The 16486-nt window shown below is 43.7% G+C and overlaps 1 protein-coding gene across 1 annotated transcript; it reads left to right on the top strand.

Moving 5' to 3' along the window:
- The first annotated feature begins 2240 nt into the window (after positions 1-2240).
- LOC120434864 (ribonuclease inhibitor-like) lies at positions 2241-16409 on the top strand. Its single transcript, XM_039603383.1, has 8 exons — positions 2241-2278; positions 3316-3468; positions 6662-6838; positions 7755-7928; positions 9402-9578; positions 10182-10358; positions 12967-13140; positions 15958-16409. Exons 1-8 carry the CDS (start codon positions 2241-2243, stop codon positions 15965-15967), a joined length of 1080 nt encoding a protein of 359 aa, XP_039459317.1. The 3' UTR covers positions 15968-16409.
- The last annotated feature ends 77 nt before the right edge of the window (positions 16410-16486 follow it).

Genomic DNA, 16486 nt, shown 5'->3' with positions numbered 1-16486 from the left:
AAATGCATGGATGGTGTTACAGAGACCAGGACTATCACTGTCAGGGCCAATCAGAAACCATGGCTCACAGGTGAGGTCTACAGGCTTCTGCGGGTGAGAAAGTGGCCTTCAGAGCCAGGGATGAGGTGAGCCTAAGAACAGCAAGGGCAAACTTGTCATGTGGCATCAGAGAGGCAAAAAGGCAGTACTCCAGGAGGATTTCACAAAGCTTTAGTGACAGCAGAGATAGATGCAGGCTGTGGAAAGAGATACAGACCAACGCAGACTACAAGCCCGCACCGCAGACTACCGTCAGTTCCACCTCTTTACCAAATGAGCTGAAGTAATTCTTTGCTTGCTTTGAGGCACAGAATTACACCCCCACACAGAAGACTTCACCACCTGTTCCCCCTCAATGAACAGGTGGTGACACTATCCTCAGATAGTGCGTAGGCAGGATCACACATGAAGCCCCAGGTGCTAGCAACATCCCTAGCACCTCAGGGACTGAGCTATTGAAACTCAGATGTCTTCACTGACATATTTAATGCATCACTGAGCCAGGCTGTCGTTCCCACGTTTTAAAGCCTCCACCATCATTCCTGTAACGAAGAAGTCGTCTCCCTCCTGCTTTACCGACTACTGGTTGCACTCACCTCAATCGTTATGAAGTGCTTTGAATGGGTAGTCATGCATCAAATCAAGACATCTCCTCCCCCCAACCTTGATCCATTTCAGTTTGCATACCAGTCAAACCGCTTGACTGATGATGCAATTTCAACTGCCCTTCATGCAGCCCTCACACATCTGGACACTACAGACTTATACTTTAGAATGCTGTTCATAGACTTCATTTCAGCATTTAACACAATCGTTCCCCAGCAACTCATTCATAAACTGGATCTGCTGGGGATCAGTGTAATTGGTGGCTAGATTTCCTGACAGGAAGACAGCAGACAGTATGGGTCGGCCGCAACATCTCCAGCATAAGAACACTGAATACAGGGGCTCCCCAAGGATGCCTATTGATTCCTCTTCTCTTCCCTCTGCTGACCCATGACTGCACACCATGACACAGCTCCAACCTCTTCATCAAGTTTGTAGATGACAGAACTGTGGTTGGTCTCATCAGCGACAACGATGAGACCTACTACAGGAGTGAAGTTAACCATCTGGCTTAGTGGTGCAGCAACAACAACCTGTCCCTGAATGTGGAGAAGACTAAGGAGATCATCATAGACATCATAAACATCAGGGTTATCCTGCTGATCAAAGTCCAACACTGAGTTTGTAAAAACATGTTTGTGAATCGTGTTGTTTGGTTTATGAGGAAAATGATTCGATAACTGCTAATACACAACATTTCATCATCTTCCTCATAACCCTCTTTTGTCTGACCATTTGAATCACATTTGAATTTCCAATAAAGGACTCCACAGAGTTTAGTGAAAATAATGACAGTAGATGATTGTGTGAAAGCGCTGTAAGCAAATTTGTGTGTGATGTTATTTCAGTGTTGCACTTTGTAGACGGTCCTGAGCACTGGTCTTACAGCCAGCTGCACATGAAAATGAGCTTGTAGTTTGTCTTCTTTAATAATGTGACTGGAAAAAAGTGTTGTTGAACTTTTAATATGTCAGTTTCTTTTCAACTTCACCTTTAAGTTTTTTTTTTATCACGTTTTTATGATAAATATACGATTTCAATTTGAAAAATTCAGTTTTTTTCTTTTGTTGTGTTTGTTTGAAGCTGCTTCCTGTTGGCTTCAGCTGTTTGGAGTTTCCATTTTCTAAACTTCTACATTCTGAACCTTCTTCAGCTCTGAACAGATTATGAAACTCTGAATGATTTCAAGCTCACACTTTGTCTAACCAACTTACATCTCTGATTCTATATACAGATTGAAGGACTGTGGTTTCTCAGAGACGAGTTGTAATTATCTGGCTGCAGCGCTGAAGTCCAACCCCTCCCATCTAAGAGAGCTGGACCTGAGTGACAACGACAAGCTGGAGGATTCAGGAGTGAAGCAGCTGTGTGGTTTTCTGGAGAGTCCAGCATGTGGACTTGAAACTCTGAAGTCAGTCACCGTGTTTTAGTTGTGCTGAGATGAATATGATGTGAAAGTTGTGCTGACACTAAACTGCAGACACAAGGCTGATATTATACTAAGGACGTTCATGGTAAAGTGTGTTTTCTTCTCTGGTTTAGTCTATTGGCTGTAGCAGAACAATCTTCACAGTTTAAAAAGTGATACTGAACGTATGGCCTGTGGCCCACACGTGGCCCTCACAGGTCAAAGGTCACAGCACACAGCATTCTGTGAAACTACTGTGCTTCAGTAGTTATTACCATCACTGCTTTCGGAGCTGCATGTAATCATAGCTGATTGCCTTCTTTTAACAATCAGAATGACTACTATTCTAAAAGCAAGCACAAAAGAACCAATGAGAGTGAAAAACAGGATAACGAGCTCCAGACGGCCGTCTACATGTTGTAGTGGTTTACGGTTACTAGGGGGTGCTGTTACAGCCATGCAGTCAGTGGACTGCTTTGCTTGTGCTGTTGTTGGTAAAGATGAAGTGAAAGTGAGCATTAAAACAATGAAAAGTGTCCACTGAGCCCATCTGAGTTTCTCATGCTCTTCTTTTATCCTCCATGTTTGTGCTGAACGCTGCTGTCACTCTTTTCCCTGTTCCCGCCCACTTTCCAACCAGTCAGCATTGGAGCATGCACAGCATTGTCCACACTGAGCTTTGTTGTGACTGCTTGCACTCGTCTGCAGAACATTCCCAGTACAATAACCAGCTGTGCATGAAGCTAACACCACCACGAGCAGCTGCTCAGTCGATTTGGAGGAGAAATGTCTCCAGCTTTTCACAGGCAGTATACAGAATGTAGATCTCCACAAAGACTGTGGAGAGCTCGTCCCAGACTCTAAATCCACACTTGTCTGCACAAAACTTCTCACACGTTCACCTCACAAGTGAAGCTCTCAGGTTCAGGTCCAGCTTGTTTATCTGGAGCTGCAGTAGATTAGTGATCCATCCTCACAAAGCAACACAGACACCAGATATGGAAACACAGCATCATGCTTTTATGATAAATGTATGACTTTAATGTAAAAAATTCAGAGTTTTTTCTCTTGTTGTGTTTCTTTGAAGCTGCTTCCTGTTGACTTCAGCTGTTTGGAGTTTCCATTTTTTAAACTTCTACATTCTGAACCTTCTTCAGCTCTGAACAGATTATGAAACTCTGAATGATTTCAAGCACACACTTTGTCTAATAAACTTCCATCTTTCATTCTTTATACAGATTGGACAGCTGTGGTTTGTCAGAGATCAGCTGTGATTATCTGGCAGCAGCGCTCAAGTCCAACCCCTCCCATCTGAGAGAGCTGGACCTGAGTGACAACGACAAGCTGCAGGATTCAGGAGTGAAGCAGCTGTGTGGTTTTCTGGAGAGTCCAGCATGTGGACTTAAAACCCTGAGGTCAGCCACCATGTTTTAGTTGTGCTGAGATGAATATGATGTAAAAATTGTGCTGACGCTAAACTACAGACATAAGGCTGATATTATACTGATCCACACTGAAGATGTCCATGGTCAAGTCTGTTGTAGAAGAATGTTCATATTTCAAACAGTGATACTCAACCTATGGTCTGCGCACACATGCAGCCCTTTTCAATGGAGCACAGTAATTAAGGAAACCACTGATTACTTTGATCACATGCTGCAGAAAGCCTCTGTCATGTGTATCTCCAAAGCTAATTGGACATGACAGATCACATGTCTTAGTGACCTGGCTCTGCCGAATGGAGTCAACAGTGACATTAAGATGATAGATGATGATGATGAGATAGCCTTTATTTGTCAGTTGCAGTTGCCCACAACCGAGATGACAGACCTTGTCAACCGTACATGCAATACACAAACATCACATTGGGGAGACACGTCAGGCTAAATAGCAAAGGAAAAAACTGAAATGTGTAACACAAAAGGATTATCCAGGAATGTACAGATATCATCGTACCATAACACAATAAAACACAGACAAGCAACATGGGAGAATATTCCAGTGTGTACAGCTGGATCTGGGACCGCTGCAATCTTCGATCACACCTCCAACTTATCCGCTGTCCACATCAGATGAGAGGTAAGCATGGGAGGAGGTGTTGGATTTGGGGGAGGGAGGGTGATAGTGAGGGTATATATATATATATATATATACATCCAAGAAAGGGTCTCCAGTATGAAGAGTTGGACAGCACCAGGGCCCGACATGGTTCACGCCTACTGGCTGAAGAAGCTGACTGCACTCCACGAGTGTCTGGCAGCACAAATGAACCAGCTGCTAGTTAACGAGAGACACCCGGAATGGCTAACTGAAGGTCGGACGGTCCTGATCCCCAAGGACCCCAAGAAGGGACCGGTCCCATCCAACTACTGACCAATTACCTGCCTCAGTACTACATGGAAGCTCCTGTCAGGCATCATATCGTCTAAGATGAACAGGCACATGGGTCAATACATGAGCGAGGCACAGAAAGGAATTGGCAAGAATACCAGAGGCGCAAAACACCAGCTACTGGTAGACAGAACAGTCAACCGAGACTGCAAGACCAGACTGACCAACCTGTGCACAGCCTGGATTGTATTACAAGAAGGCCTATGACTCAATGCCCCACAGCTGAATACTGGAATGCCTAGAATTGTACAAGATCAACAGGACCCTAAGAGCCTTCATCAGGAACTCAATGGGGATGTGGCGTACAACACTAGAGGCCAACTCCAAGCCCATAGCACAAGTCACCATCAAGTGCGGGATCTACCAAGGAGATGCTCTGTCCCCACTGCTGTTCTGCATAGGCCTGAACCCCCTCAGTGAGATCATTAACAAGACTGGCTACGGATACCGACTACGAAACGGAGCAGTTGTCAGCCACCTCCTGTACATGGATGACATCAAGCTGTATGCCAAGAGTGAACGAGACATCGATTCACTGATCCACACTACCAGGCTATACAGCAATGACATTGGAATGTCGTTCGGACTGGAGAAGTGTAGTCAGATGGTAACAAAGAGGGGGAAGGTAGTCAGAACTAAGGGGATTGAACTACCAGAAGGCAACATTGCAGACATAGAGGACAGTTACAAGTACCTGGGGATCCCGCAGGCGAATAGAAACCATGAAGAGGCCGCTAGGAAAGCTGCAACCACCAAGTACCTGCAGAGGGTCAGGCAAGTCCTGAGGAGTCAGCTGAACGGTAAGAACAAGATCCGGGCCATCAGCACCTACGCCCTGCCCGTGATCAGGTACCCTGCTGGGGTAATAGGCTGGCCAAAGAAGGAGATAGAAGCCACTGACATAAAGACAAGAAAGCTCCTTACCATGCATGGAGGGTTTCACCCCAAGTCCAGCACCCTGAGGCTGTACGCTAGGCGGAAGGAAGGGGGCCGGGGACTGGTGAGTGTCAGCACCACAGTCCAGTATGAGACAAGAAACATCCACGAATACATCACGAAGATGGCCCCAACTGACAGCGTGCTCAGTGAATCCCTCAGGTAGCAGAAACCCAAGAAAGAGGAGGAAGGCGAGGAACCATCATGGAAGGACAGGCCCCTGCACGGTATGTACCACCGGCAGATAGAGGAGGTGGCTGATATCCAGAAATCCTACCAGTGGCTGGACAAAGCTGGACTGAAAGACAGCACAGAGGCACTAATCATGGCAGCACAAGAACAAGCTCTGAGTACAAGATCCATAGAGGCTGGGGTCTGTCACACTAGGCAAGACCTCAGGTGCAGGCTGTGTAAAGATGCCCCAGAGACAATCCAGCACATAACAGCAGGGTGCAAGATGCTAGCAGGCAAGGCATACATGGAACGCCATAACCAAGTGGCCGGCATAGTGTACAGGAACATCTGTGCCGAGTATAACCTGGAAGTCCCAAGGTCAAAATGGGAGACGCCCCCAAGGGTGATGGAGAATGACCGAGCTAAGATCCTGCGGGACTTCCAGATACAGACGGACAAAAATGGTGGTGGCTAACCAACCGGACATAGTGGTGCTAGACAAACAGAAGAAGACGGCCGTAGTGATCAATGTAGCGGTTCCGAATGACAGCAATATCAGGAAGAAGGAACACGAGAAGCTAGAGAAATACCAAGGGCTCAGAGAAGAGCTCAATAGGATGTGGAGGGTGAAGGTAACAGTGGTCCCCGTGGTAATCGGAGCACTAGGTGCGGTGACTCCCAAGCTAGGCGAGTGGCTCCAGCAGATCCCGGGAACAACATCGGAGATCTCTGTCCAGAAGAGCGCAGTCCTGGGAACAGCTAAGATACTGTGCAGGACCCTCAAGCTCCCAGGCCTCTGGTAGAGGACCCGAGCTTGAAGGATAAACCGCCCGCAGGGGTGAGATGGGTGGTTTTTTTTTTTATATGTACATACATATATATATATATATATGTGTATATATATATATATATATATATATATATATATATGTGTGTATATATATATATATATATATATATGTATATATATATGTAGATATATATATATGTAGATATATATGTAGATATATATATATATATATATATATATATATATACACATATGCTACAAATTATTTCAAGCACACACTTTGTCTAATAAACTTACATTTTTCATTCTTTATACAGATTGGACAGCTGTGGTTTGTCAGAGATCAGCTGTGATTATCTGGCAGCAGCACTGAAGTCCAACCCCTCCCATCTGAGAGAGCTGGACCTGAGTGATAATGACAAGCTGCAGGATTCAGGAGTGAAGCAGCTGTGTGGTTTTCTGGAGTGTCCAGGATGTGGACTTGAAACTCTGAGGTCAGTCACCATATTTTAGTTGTGCTGAGATGAATATGATGTGAAAGTTTTGCTGACTGCAACCAAGTTCATAACAACTGAAGCGTGGCTCCATTCCTTTACATATTCCATGTTTTATAGTGAGAGTTTCCAGAAGAGCAAACATCGAACATGCCTCCAAACATGTAATGAGTCAGACTGAAATCATTTCTATAGAGAACAGTGTGAGTTCTCAGCAGGTCACGTCAATAAGAAGAACAAAACCGTGCAGCAGGAATGACTAAACCCACTAACAGTCTGATATTCCCTGTTCCTATTGGTCTACAGCATCATTATTAATACTGCTCCACCACCATGACTGCAGCTGACCAATGACCTTCTGTGATTTCAAGTGACGCTCTGTGACTCAGACTGGAGAAATGCTAAATTATTCCTACAAAGTGTGTGTGCTCAGCATGAGATGAGTTTGGTAGCTCTGTGTGTGCACAGATTAACTCCACAGGACATCTCCTATATCAAGAAACTCTGATAGTTTGTCCAACAGCGGAAATATTCAGAGAATATCTCAGAGAATATCTGTGAAGCAGAGGCTAAACGTAATAATGGGAATACTTCAGCTTTAGGTGTAGCTTTAGTGTAGAGCCTTCACCACAGTCCCACTGACGGCCTCCTGAATTGGTAATATTTTTGGACTCTGATATTTCTTGTTCCATTTTTTGGACTGTACAAATGTACAACTTTAGTGTGAAATTTCTTTTTCATTTGTTATGTTTGTTTCAAGCCTCTTCCTGTTGGCCTCTGCTGTTTGGAGTTTCCATTTTCTAAACTTCTACATTGTGAAATTTCTCCAGCTCTGAACAGATTATGAAATTATGAAATGAATGATTTCAAGCTCACACTTTGTCTAACAAACCGCCATCTTTCATTCTTTATACAGATTGAGGACCTGTGTTTTGTCAGAGAAGAGCTGTGAATATCTGGCAGCTGCGCTGAAGTCCAACCCCTCCCATCTGAGAGAACTGGACCTGAGTGACAACAACATGCAGGATTCAGGAATGAAGCAGCTGTGTGGTTTTCTGGAGGGCCCAGCATGTGGACTTAAAACTCTAAAGTCAGTAACCATGTTTTATTTGTGCTGAGATGAATATGATGTGAAAGTTGTGCTGACAGTAAACTGCAGATATAAGGCTGATATTATACTGATCCACACTGAGGATCTTCACGGTAAAGTCTGTTTTCTTCTTTTCTGGTTTAGTCCACTGACCGTAGAAGAACACTGTTCACATTTCAAACAGTGATACTCAACGTATGGCCCGTGGCCCTCCACAGGGTGCCAACCGTCTAGCTGACCTTTCCTAATTCAGAGAGGGGACCCTGATTAACTGTGTAATGTTCTTCTTCAAAGTTCTAAGTATCAGACACAACAATGAATACTCAACAGCTGACTCTCTTTAGCTGGTCAAAGGTCACGGCACACAGCAATCTGTGAAACAGTAAAGGTATGGAGCAAGAATTATTCCACATTTAAAACTAAGACTGCTGCTCGGCATGCTGGGTAATCCTAGCTGCTCAGGTATTGGTCTGCTAGCGTCTGTAAGAGGCTCTGTGGCTGCAGACCACAGAAGAATAGAAAAGAGAGATGAAGGATAAAGAAAAGAGGCGAAGATGAAACAGAACTTTAGCTCCAGAGATGAGCTGTGTCTGTGTGGGTGGGTCTCAGGCACCTCCGCCCACACAGTGACAGAGAAGCAAGTGAAGAGTAATAAATAAACACTTTAACAGCAGACAGGATTTCATAAGCTGATGTACAAATGTGTAGAATGATGGTGGCAGGTACAGAAACAGGTCCATAAAGACTGAGGCGCGTCTCTATTCCTTTGGATATTCCATGTTTTGTAGTGAGAGTTTCAAGAAGTACAAACATCAAACATGCCTCCAAACGTGATGAGTCAGACTGACATCATTTCTACAGAGAACAGTGTGAGCTCTCAGCAGGTCACTTCAATAACGACAAACAGTGCAGCAAGCATGACTAAACCCACTAACAGTCTGATATCCCCGTGGTCTTGTTGTTCAACAGCATCATCAATGCTGCTCCACCACCATGACTGTAGCTGACCAATGAGTTTCTGTGACGTCATGTGACGCTCTGTGACTTAGACTGGAGAAATACTAAATGACTAACTTGAGAAACAGTCAAAGTACTGATCATTCCTACAAAGTGTGTGCTTAGTATAAGATGAGTTTGGTAGTTCTGTGAGTGCACAGATGGGCTCCACAGGAGATCTCCTGTACGAAGAAACTCTGAAAGTTTGTCCAACAGCAGGAAACATTTGAGAGAATATCTCAGAGAATATCTGTGAAGCAGAAGCTAAACATAATAATAAGAAAAGCAAACTAATGATAAAACTCCTGCTCTGAGCCAACATTTAAACATCACTATCAGACAGTGAAGGCTTCGAAAGACTGCTCACTAAACTTCTACATTCTGTACCTTCTTCAGCTCTGAACAGATTATGAAACACTGAATGATTTTAAGCACACACTTTGTCTAATAAACCTACATATTTCATTCTTTATACAGATTGTGGAACTGTGGTTTGTCAGAGATCAGCTGTGATTATCTGGCAGCAGCGCTCAAGTCCAACCCCTCCTATCTAAGAGAGCTGAACCTGAGTGAGAATGACAAGCTGCAGGATTCAGGAGTGAAGCAGCTGTGTGGTATTCTGGAGAGTCCAGCATGTGGACTTGAAACTCTGAGGTCAGTCACCATGTTTTAGTTGTGCTGAGATGAATATGATGTGAAAGTTGTGCTGATACTAAACTGCAGACATAAGGCTGATATTATACTGGCAGAAGTATATACTGGAGGATCTTCATGGTAAAGTCTGTTTTCTTCTTCTCTGGTTTAGTCCATTGACTGTAGCAGAACAGTGTTCATATTTCAAACAGTGATAGTCAATGACACGGCCCGCTAACCTTTGCTAATTCAGAGAGAGGGGAGCCTGATTAACAGTGTAGTGTTCTTCTTCACAGGTCTAAGTATCAGACACAACAATGAATAATCCACAGCTGACTCTCTTTAGCAGGTCAAGTGGGCTCAGGCACCTCCGCCAACACAGTCACAGTGTAGCAGGTGTAGAGTAATAAATAAAGACTTTAACAGCAGACAGGATTTCATAAGCTTATGTACAAACATGTAGGATGGTGGTGGCAGGTATGGAAACAGGTCCATAAAGACTGATGCGCGTCTCTATTCCTTTGCATATTCCATGTTTTGTAGAGAGAAACATCGGACAGAAGCTAAACACAATAAGAGCACACACTTTATCTAATAAACTTCCATCTTTCATTCTGTATACAGATTGTGGAGCTGTGGTTTGTCAGAGACGAGCTGTGATTATCTGGCAGCAGCACTGAAGTCCAACCCCACACATCTAAGAGAGCTGGACCTGAGTGAGAACAACAAGATGGAGGATTCAGGAGTGAAGCAGCTGTGTGGTTTTCTGGAGAGTCCAGGATGTGGACTTGAAACTCTGGGGTCAGTCACCATGTTTTATTTGTGCTGAGATGAACTTTCAATTCAATTCAATTTTATTTATATAGCGCCAAATCACAACAGCAGTCGCCTCAAGGCGCTTTATATTGCACAGTATATCCTATTATAATAGATACAGAGAAAAACCCAACAATCATATGACCCCCTATGAGCAAGCACTTGGCGACAGTGGGAAGGAAAAACTCCCTTTTAACAGGAAGAAGCCTCCGGCAGAACCAAGCTCAGGGAGGGGCGACCATCTGTTGTGACCGGTTGGAGTGAGAAAAGGAAAACAGGATAAACATAAAGACATGCTGTGGAAGAGAGACAGAGATTAATAACAGATATGATTTAATGCAGAGAGGTCTATTAACACATCATCAACGCATCATAGGAATCCACCGGCAGCCTATGCCTATTGCAGCATAACTAAGGGAGGATTCAGGGTCACCTGGTTCAGCCCTAACTATATGATTTAGCAAAAAGGAAAGTTTTAAGCCTAATCTTGAAAGTAGAGATAGTGTCTGTCTCCCAAATCCAAACTGGAATCTGGTTCCACAGAAGAGGGGCCTGAAAACTGAAGGCTCTCCCTCTCATTCTACTTTTAAATACTCTAGGAACAACAAGTAGGCCTGCAGTGCGAGAGCGAAGTGCTCTAATAGGGTGATATGGTACTACAAGGTCATTAAGATAAGATGGGGCCTGATTATTTAAGACCTTGTATGTGAGGAGCATTAATTTGAATTTAATTCTGGTTTTAACAGGAAGCCAATGAAGGAAGCCAAAACAGGAGAAATATGCTCTCTCTTTCTAGTCCCTGTCAGGACTCTTGCTGCAGCATTTTGGATTAATCGAAGGCTTTTCAGGGAGTGTTTAGAACTTCCTGATAATAATGAATTACAGTAGTCCTGTCTGGAAGTAATAAATGCATGAACTAGTTTTTCAGTATCACTCTGAGACAGGATATTTCCAATTTTAGAGATATTAGCAAATGGAAGAAAGCAGTCTTACATATTTGTTTACAGTTTTTCTCCATTGGTTTGGCTCATTTCTTGAAACAGAGATTACATTCTCAAAACTCTAAGATCATTTGGCAAAACACTCTTACAATTCAGCACAACACTATAGCTCACCTGCAAAAGCTCATATCTCTTCCGAAACTGTTCACTTAGGCTTCAATCTAAATCCCTTTCCCATCTAAACAGTCAGTGTCTCCAACTTGGCAAAGATCCTTCTCAATAGCTTTGGCTCATTTCTCGACACAGATCGGACATTCTCATCATTCTTGATGCTTTTGTCAAAATAAACCTGGATGGTTGATCACAACAACATGGTCCACCTGCAAAAGCTCATATCTCTCCTAAAACAGTTCACTCATGTGTCAAAACTACATTTCTTGGTACTCTGAATAGTCAGTGCCCCCAAAATGCATCGTCCCTTTGGCATTGTGTGAGTACTGCCATACAAAATGTTTAGATGTTTTGTCACTATGGAGGACCAACAATATACAATAGAAAAGAGTAGCCTCCAAGGTTTGACATCACAGACTGCACTCACACTACCAAGGAAATTATAACCATTTTATATTCACACGCAAAGAAAGTTTCATACATATGTAAAAAGAAAATGTACATTACAGTAGGAAATTGTATGAACACGAAATCAAAAAACAAGGACTTATTCAGTGATCGCTGTACTCATTCTCCCGCTCTTGTCCACTGTCTTCACCCTCCTCACCTCCTATTTACACGCTGTTGTCCGTCTGGCCACAGATTCTCGTCCACATCACAGCGGATACTTTCTCTTGCGATGCAACGAGGGAAGAAACGGCGTGCATGCCGCAACCATCCCCTGCATTGATCTCCTGTAATGTCGTCACACGCTGCGTCCATAGCATGGAGCAGGGACGGCTGATCCTGAGCATGATGCTCATACACTCTCCACCTCCAGGCAGAGAAAAACTCCTCTATCGGATTGAGGAAAAGAGAGTAAGGTGGTAGGAACCCAATGACCATCCTTGGATGCGTTGAAAACAAGCCCCTAATGAGTGGGCTATGGTGGAAATTGACATTGTCCCATACAATTACATAAATGGGTAGGTGAGGCCCTATGAGACCTTTCTCATTTTCAGGGATAAAATCGGTATAAAGGCGATCCAAGAAGATGAGGAGCTTGTGTGTGTTGTATGGGCCAAGACTGGGGATGTGAGTGGCCACACCATTTTCAGAAATGGCAGCACACATAGTTATATTGCCCCTCGCTGACCTGGGACATCCACTGTGGCCCGGGGGCCAATAATATTACGGCCACGTCTTCGGCCCTTGGCCAGCTTGAAGCTTCATCCACGAACACCAGGATGTGAGGGGTCTCATGTCCTTCCAATGCCATTATTCTCTAAAATAGAGTAAAGAACATAAAATCAGTCATACAGAAGAGTCATATACTACAGTTAGACAATTACATGTTCTCCCCCACAGGTTCAGTATACTACAGGCCACTACTCCAGTGGTTCTAAACTAGTGATAGGCCTATGAGGCCTGATTATGAAACACTGAATGATTTCAAGCACACACTTTGTCTAATAAACCTACATCTTTCATTCTTTATACAGATTGTTGAGCTGTGGTTTGTCAAAGATCAGCTGTGATTATCTGGCAGCAGCTCTGAAGTCCAACCCCTCCCATCTGATAATGATGGACCTGGCTGGAAATAACATGCAGAATCCAGATGTGAAGCAGCTGTGTGATCTTGAGGAGAGTCCAGACTACAGACTGGAGACTCTGAGGTCAGTACAGTGTTGGAGTGAGTGGGTGGTGCTGTCAGCAGTGTTGTACTAAACACAATCAATATGAAACAAAGATCCAGTTTTTCCTGTAAAGCTGCAGCTTCTCAGTGAAGCTGTTAGAAGAGTATGGTAACAGGCTTCAGGATTGGACACAAACACTTCCTGTTTCTACCTTTTTGCGACCTGTATGGTTACCATAGTAACAGCTCACATGCTCTCATCAAACACGGTCAGCAGCCAATCAGCTCTCTCAACAAAGCAGCGTGCAGACCAATGACTGCAATTATTTCCAAGTTTCAAGCAGTCTGCATTAAAAGGACAATTCAATTCAATTCAATTCAATTCAATTCAATTTTATTTATATAGTGCCAAATCACAACAAAAGTCGCCTCAAGGCGCTTTATATTGTACAGTAGATAGCACAATAATAAATACAGAGAAAAACCCAACAATCATATGACCCCTATGAGCAAGCACTTTGGCGACAGCGGAAGGAAAACTCCCTTTAACAGGAAGAAACCTCCGGCAGAACCAGGCTCAGGGAGGCGGCCATCTGCTGCGACCGGTTGGGGTGAAAGAAGGAAAACAGGATGAAAGACATGCTGTGGAAGAGAGACAGAGATTAATAACAGATATGATTCAATGCAGAGAGGTCTATTAGCACATAGTGAGTGAGAAAGGTGACTGGAAGGGAAAAACTCAATGCATCATGGGAATCCCCGGCAGCCTACGTCTATTGCAGCATAACTAAGGGAGGATTCAGGGTCACCTGGTCCAGCCCTAACTATATACTTTAGCAAAAGGAAAGTTTTAAGCCTAATCTTGAAAGTAGAGATAGTGTCTGTCTCCGAATCCAAACTGGAAGCTGGTTCCACAGAAGAGGGGCCTGAAAACTGTAGGCTCTCCCTCCCATTCTACTTTTAAATACTCTAGGAACAACAAGTAAGCCTGCAGTGCGAGAGCGAAGTGCTCTAATAGAGTGATATGGTACTACAAGGTCATTAAGATAAGATGGGGCCTGATTATTTAAGACCTTGTATGTGAGGAGCAGGATTTTGAATTCAATTCTGGATTTAACAGGAAGCCAATGAAGGAAGCCAAAACAGGAGAAATATGCTCTCTCTTTCTAGTCCCTGTCAGTACTCTTGCTGCAGCATTTTGGATTAGCTGAAGGCTTTTCAGCGAGTTTTTTTAGGACATCCTGATAATAAAGAATTACAGTAGTCCAGCCTGGAAGTAATAAATGCATGAACTAGTTTTTCAGCATCACTCTGAGACAGGATATTTCTAATTTTAGAGATGTTGCGCAAATGGAAGAAAGCAGTCTTACATATTTGTTTAATATGTGCGCTGAAGGACATGTCCTGGTCAAAAATGACTCCAAGGTTTCTCACAGTGTTACTGGAGGCCAAGGTAATGCCATCCAGAGTAAGAATCTGCTTAGATACCATATTTCTAAGATTTTCAGGGCCGAGTACAATAACCTCAGTTTTATCTGAATTAAGAAGCAGAAAGTTAGCGGCCATCCAGGTCTTTATGTCTTTAAGACATTCCTGCAGTTTAACTAATTGGTGTGTGTTACCTGGCTTCATGGATAGATAGAGCTGCGTGTCATCTGCATAGCAGTAAAAGTTTATGCTATGTCTTCTAATGATGCTGCCTAAGGGAAGCATGTATAATGTAAATAGAATTGGTCCTAGCACTGAACCCTGTGGAACACCATAATTGACCTTAGTGTCTGAAGAGGACTCTCCATTTACATGTACAAATTGGAGTCTATTAGATAGATATGATACAAACCACTGCAGTGCAGTACCTGTAATACCTACAGCATGTTCTAATCGCTCTAATAGGATATTATGGTCAACAGTATCGAATGCAGCACTGAGGTCTAGCAGGACAAGCACAGAGATGAGTCCACTGACAAAGGACAAAGGTCACTCATTTGATGATGCCAATGTTCACATTTTGGACAGAGAAGACAGATGGTTTTAAAGAGGAGTGAAAGAAACCATCTATGTCCGCTGTGAACGATCTTTGAACAGAGGTGGTGGTTTACGACACCAACTGTCTGCCATCTGTAATCCAGTTTTGAGATCCCTTCCTAGACTCCTTAACACCCACTCACATCCTGGGCCTTTTGACATCAATAAATCACATGATGGGGTGGGGCTAGGATGCACAATTAGTTCACCTAAAACCTGTTTTCACACCTTGTCTCGTGTGATTAGGAAGAGGATGAATATGGAGTCCATGTCCCCTTTGGGGACACTCGCATAGGGCTTAAATCTGGGACTCTCCACCATTTGACCCTAGAACTGAAAAAGCTTCTCAGATGAGAGGTGAAACATCTTCAAGCAACTTAAAGAAGTCCAGACGCTTTTCTTTCCAAGCTCTTTAGACTATGATGACCTGAATGACTGAGAACCTTCGCAGACAACACAGTCTGTAGGTGAGGAAGAATTTAGTGAGACCAGATGTTTGGATGGAATTCCTCCAGTTAACAGCTGGAACCGTCCATCTGGACTGTTGGGTTGTTGTTGTTGGGGTTCCTAAAGAGCTCAGAGTGGACAGACCAAGGTTATTCTAATTAATGAAACTCCAAAATAAACTAGGAGTGAAAAACATTTTCATCAACTTCAATAAAAATCCAAAGTACAGATTAGAAAAAGTGAAACAACGAGTACTAGTACAGTCTCAGCACTGAAGGCCCTGCTGCTCTTTATACTGGATGTGCTGCATCACTGACTGACAGCTGATGAAGAGTCTCTGGAAACACTCGTTTATCTCCTCTGCTCTTCCTTCTTCTCTCTGCAGGTGGATGTGATGAGGGTAGACAGGACGATGTGCGTGCTGAGAGAGGAGGAGCTGTGTCCTGATGATCCAGAGAGGTTGAAGCAGGAGCAGCTTGTGTGTAGAGACGCTCTGAGTGTGCCATGTTACTGTGAGGTGGAGTGGAGAGGAGAGCTTCATCCAGCAGTGACTGACAGATGCATGAGAAGAAGTGCAGATGACTGTCAGTGCTGTAGAGTGAACTGCTCTGAGAACAGCTCCACTGTCAGACACAATTTAGAGTCCAGCATCATCCCTGTGTGTCCCTCTGGATCTAATAGAGGATCGCCAGTGTATCTGGACTGCTCTGCTGCTGCTCTGTCCTTCTATACTCTCTGCACAGTCTCTGTCTGACACTGGCTTCAGACCCTCCTGGATCAAACTCACCTGGAAAGGCTTTCAGACATCTTTGAATAAAAAAAAAAACATAATGTTTTTATAAGATAAATATCATGTTTTCATGTATGTGTGCAGTTTGAGCCTCAGTGGATGAATCAGTACTTTATGTTTAATG

Source organism: Oreochromis aureus, linkage group 3 (genome assembly GCF_013358895.1).
Source record: "Oreochromis aureus strain Israel breed Guangdong linkage group 3, ZZ_aureus, whole genome shotgun sequence".
NCBI lineage: Eukaryota > Metazoa > Chordata > Actinopteri > Cichliformes > Cichlidae > Oreochromis > Oreochromis aureus.
This window is presented reverse-complemented; position numbering and strand designations above follow the sequence as displayed.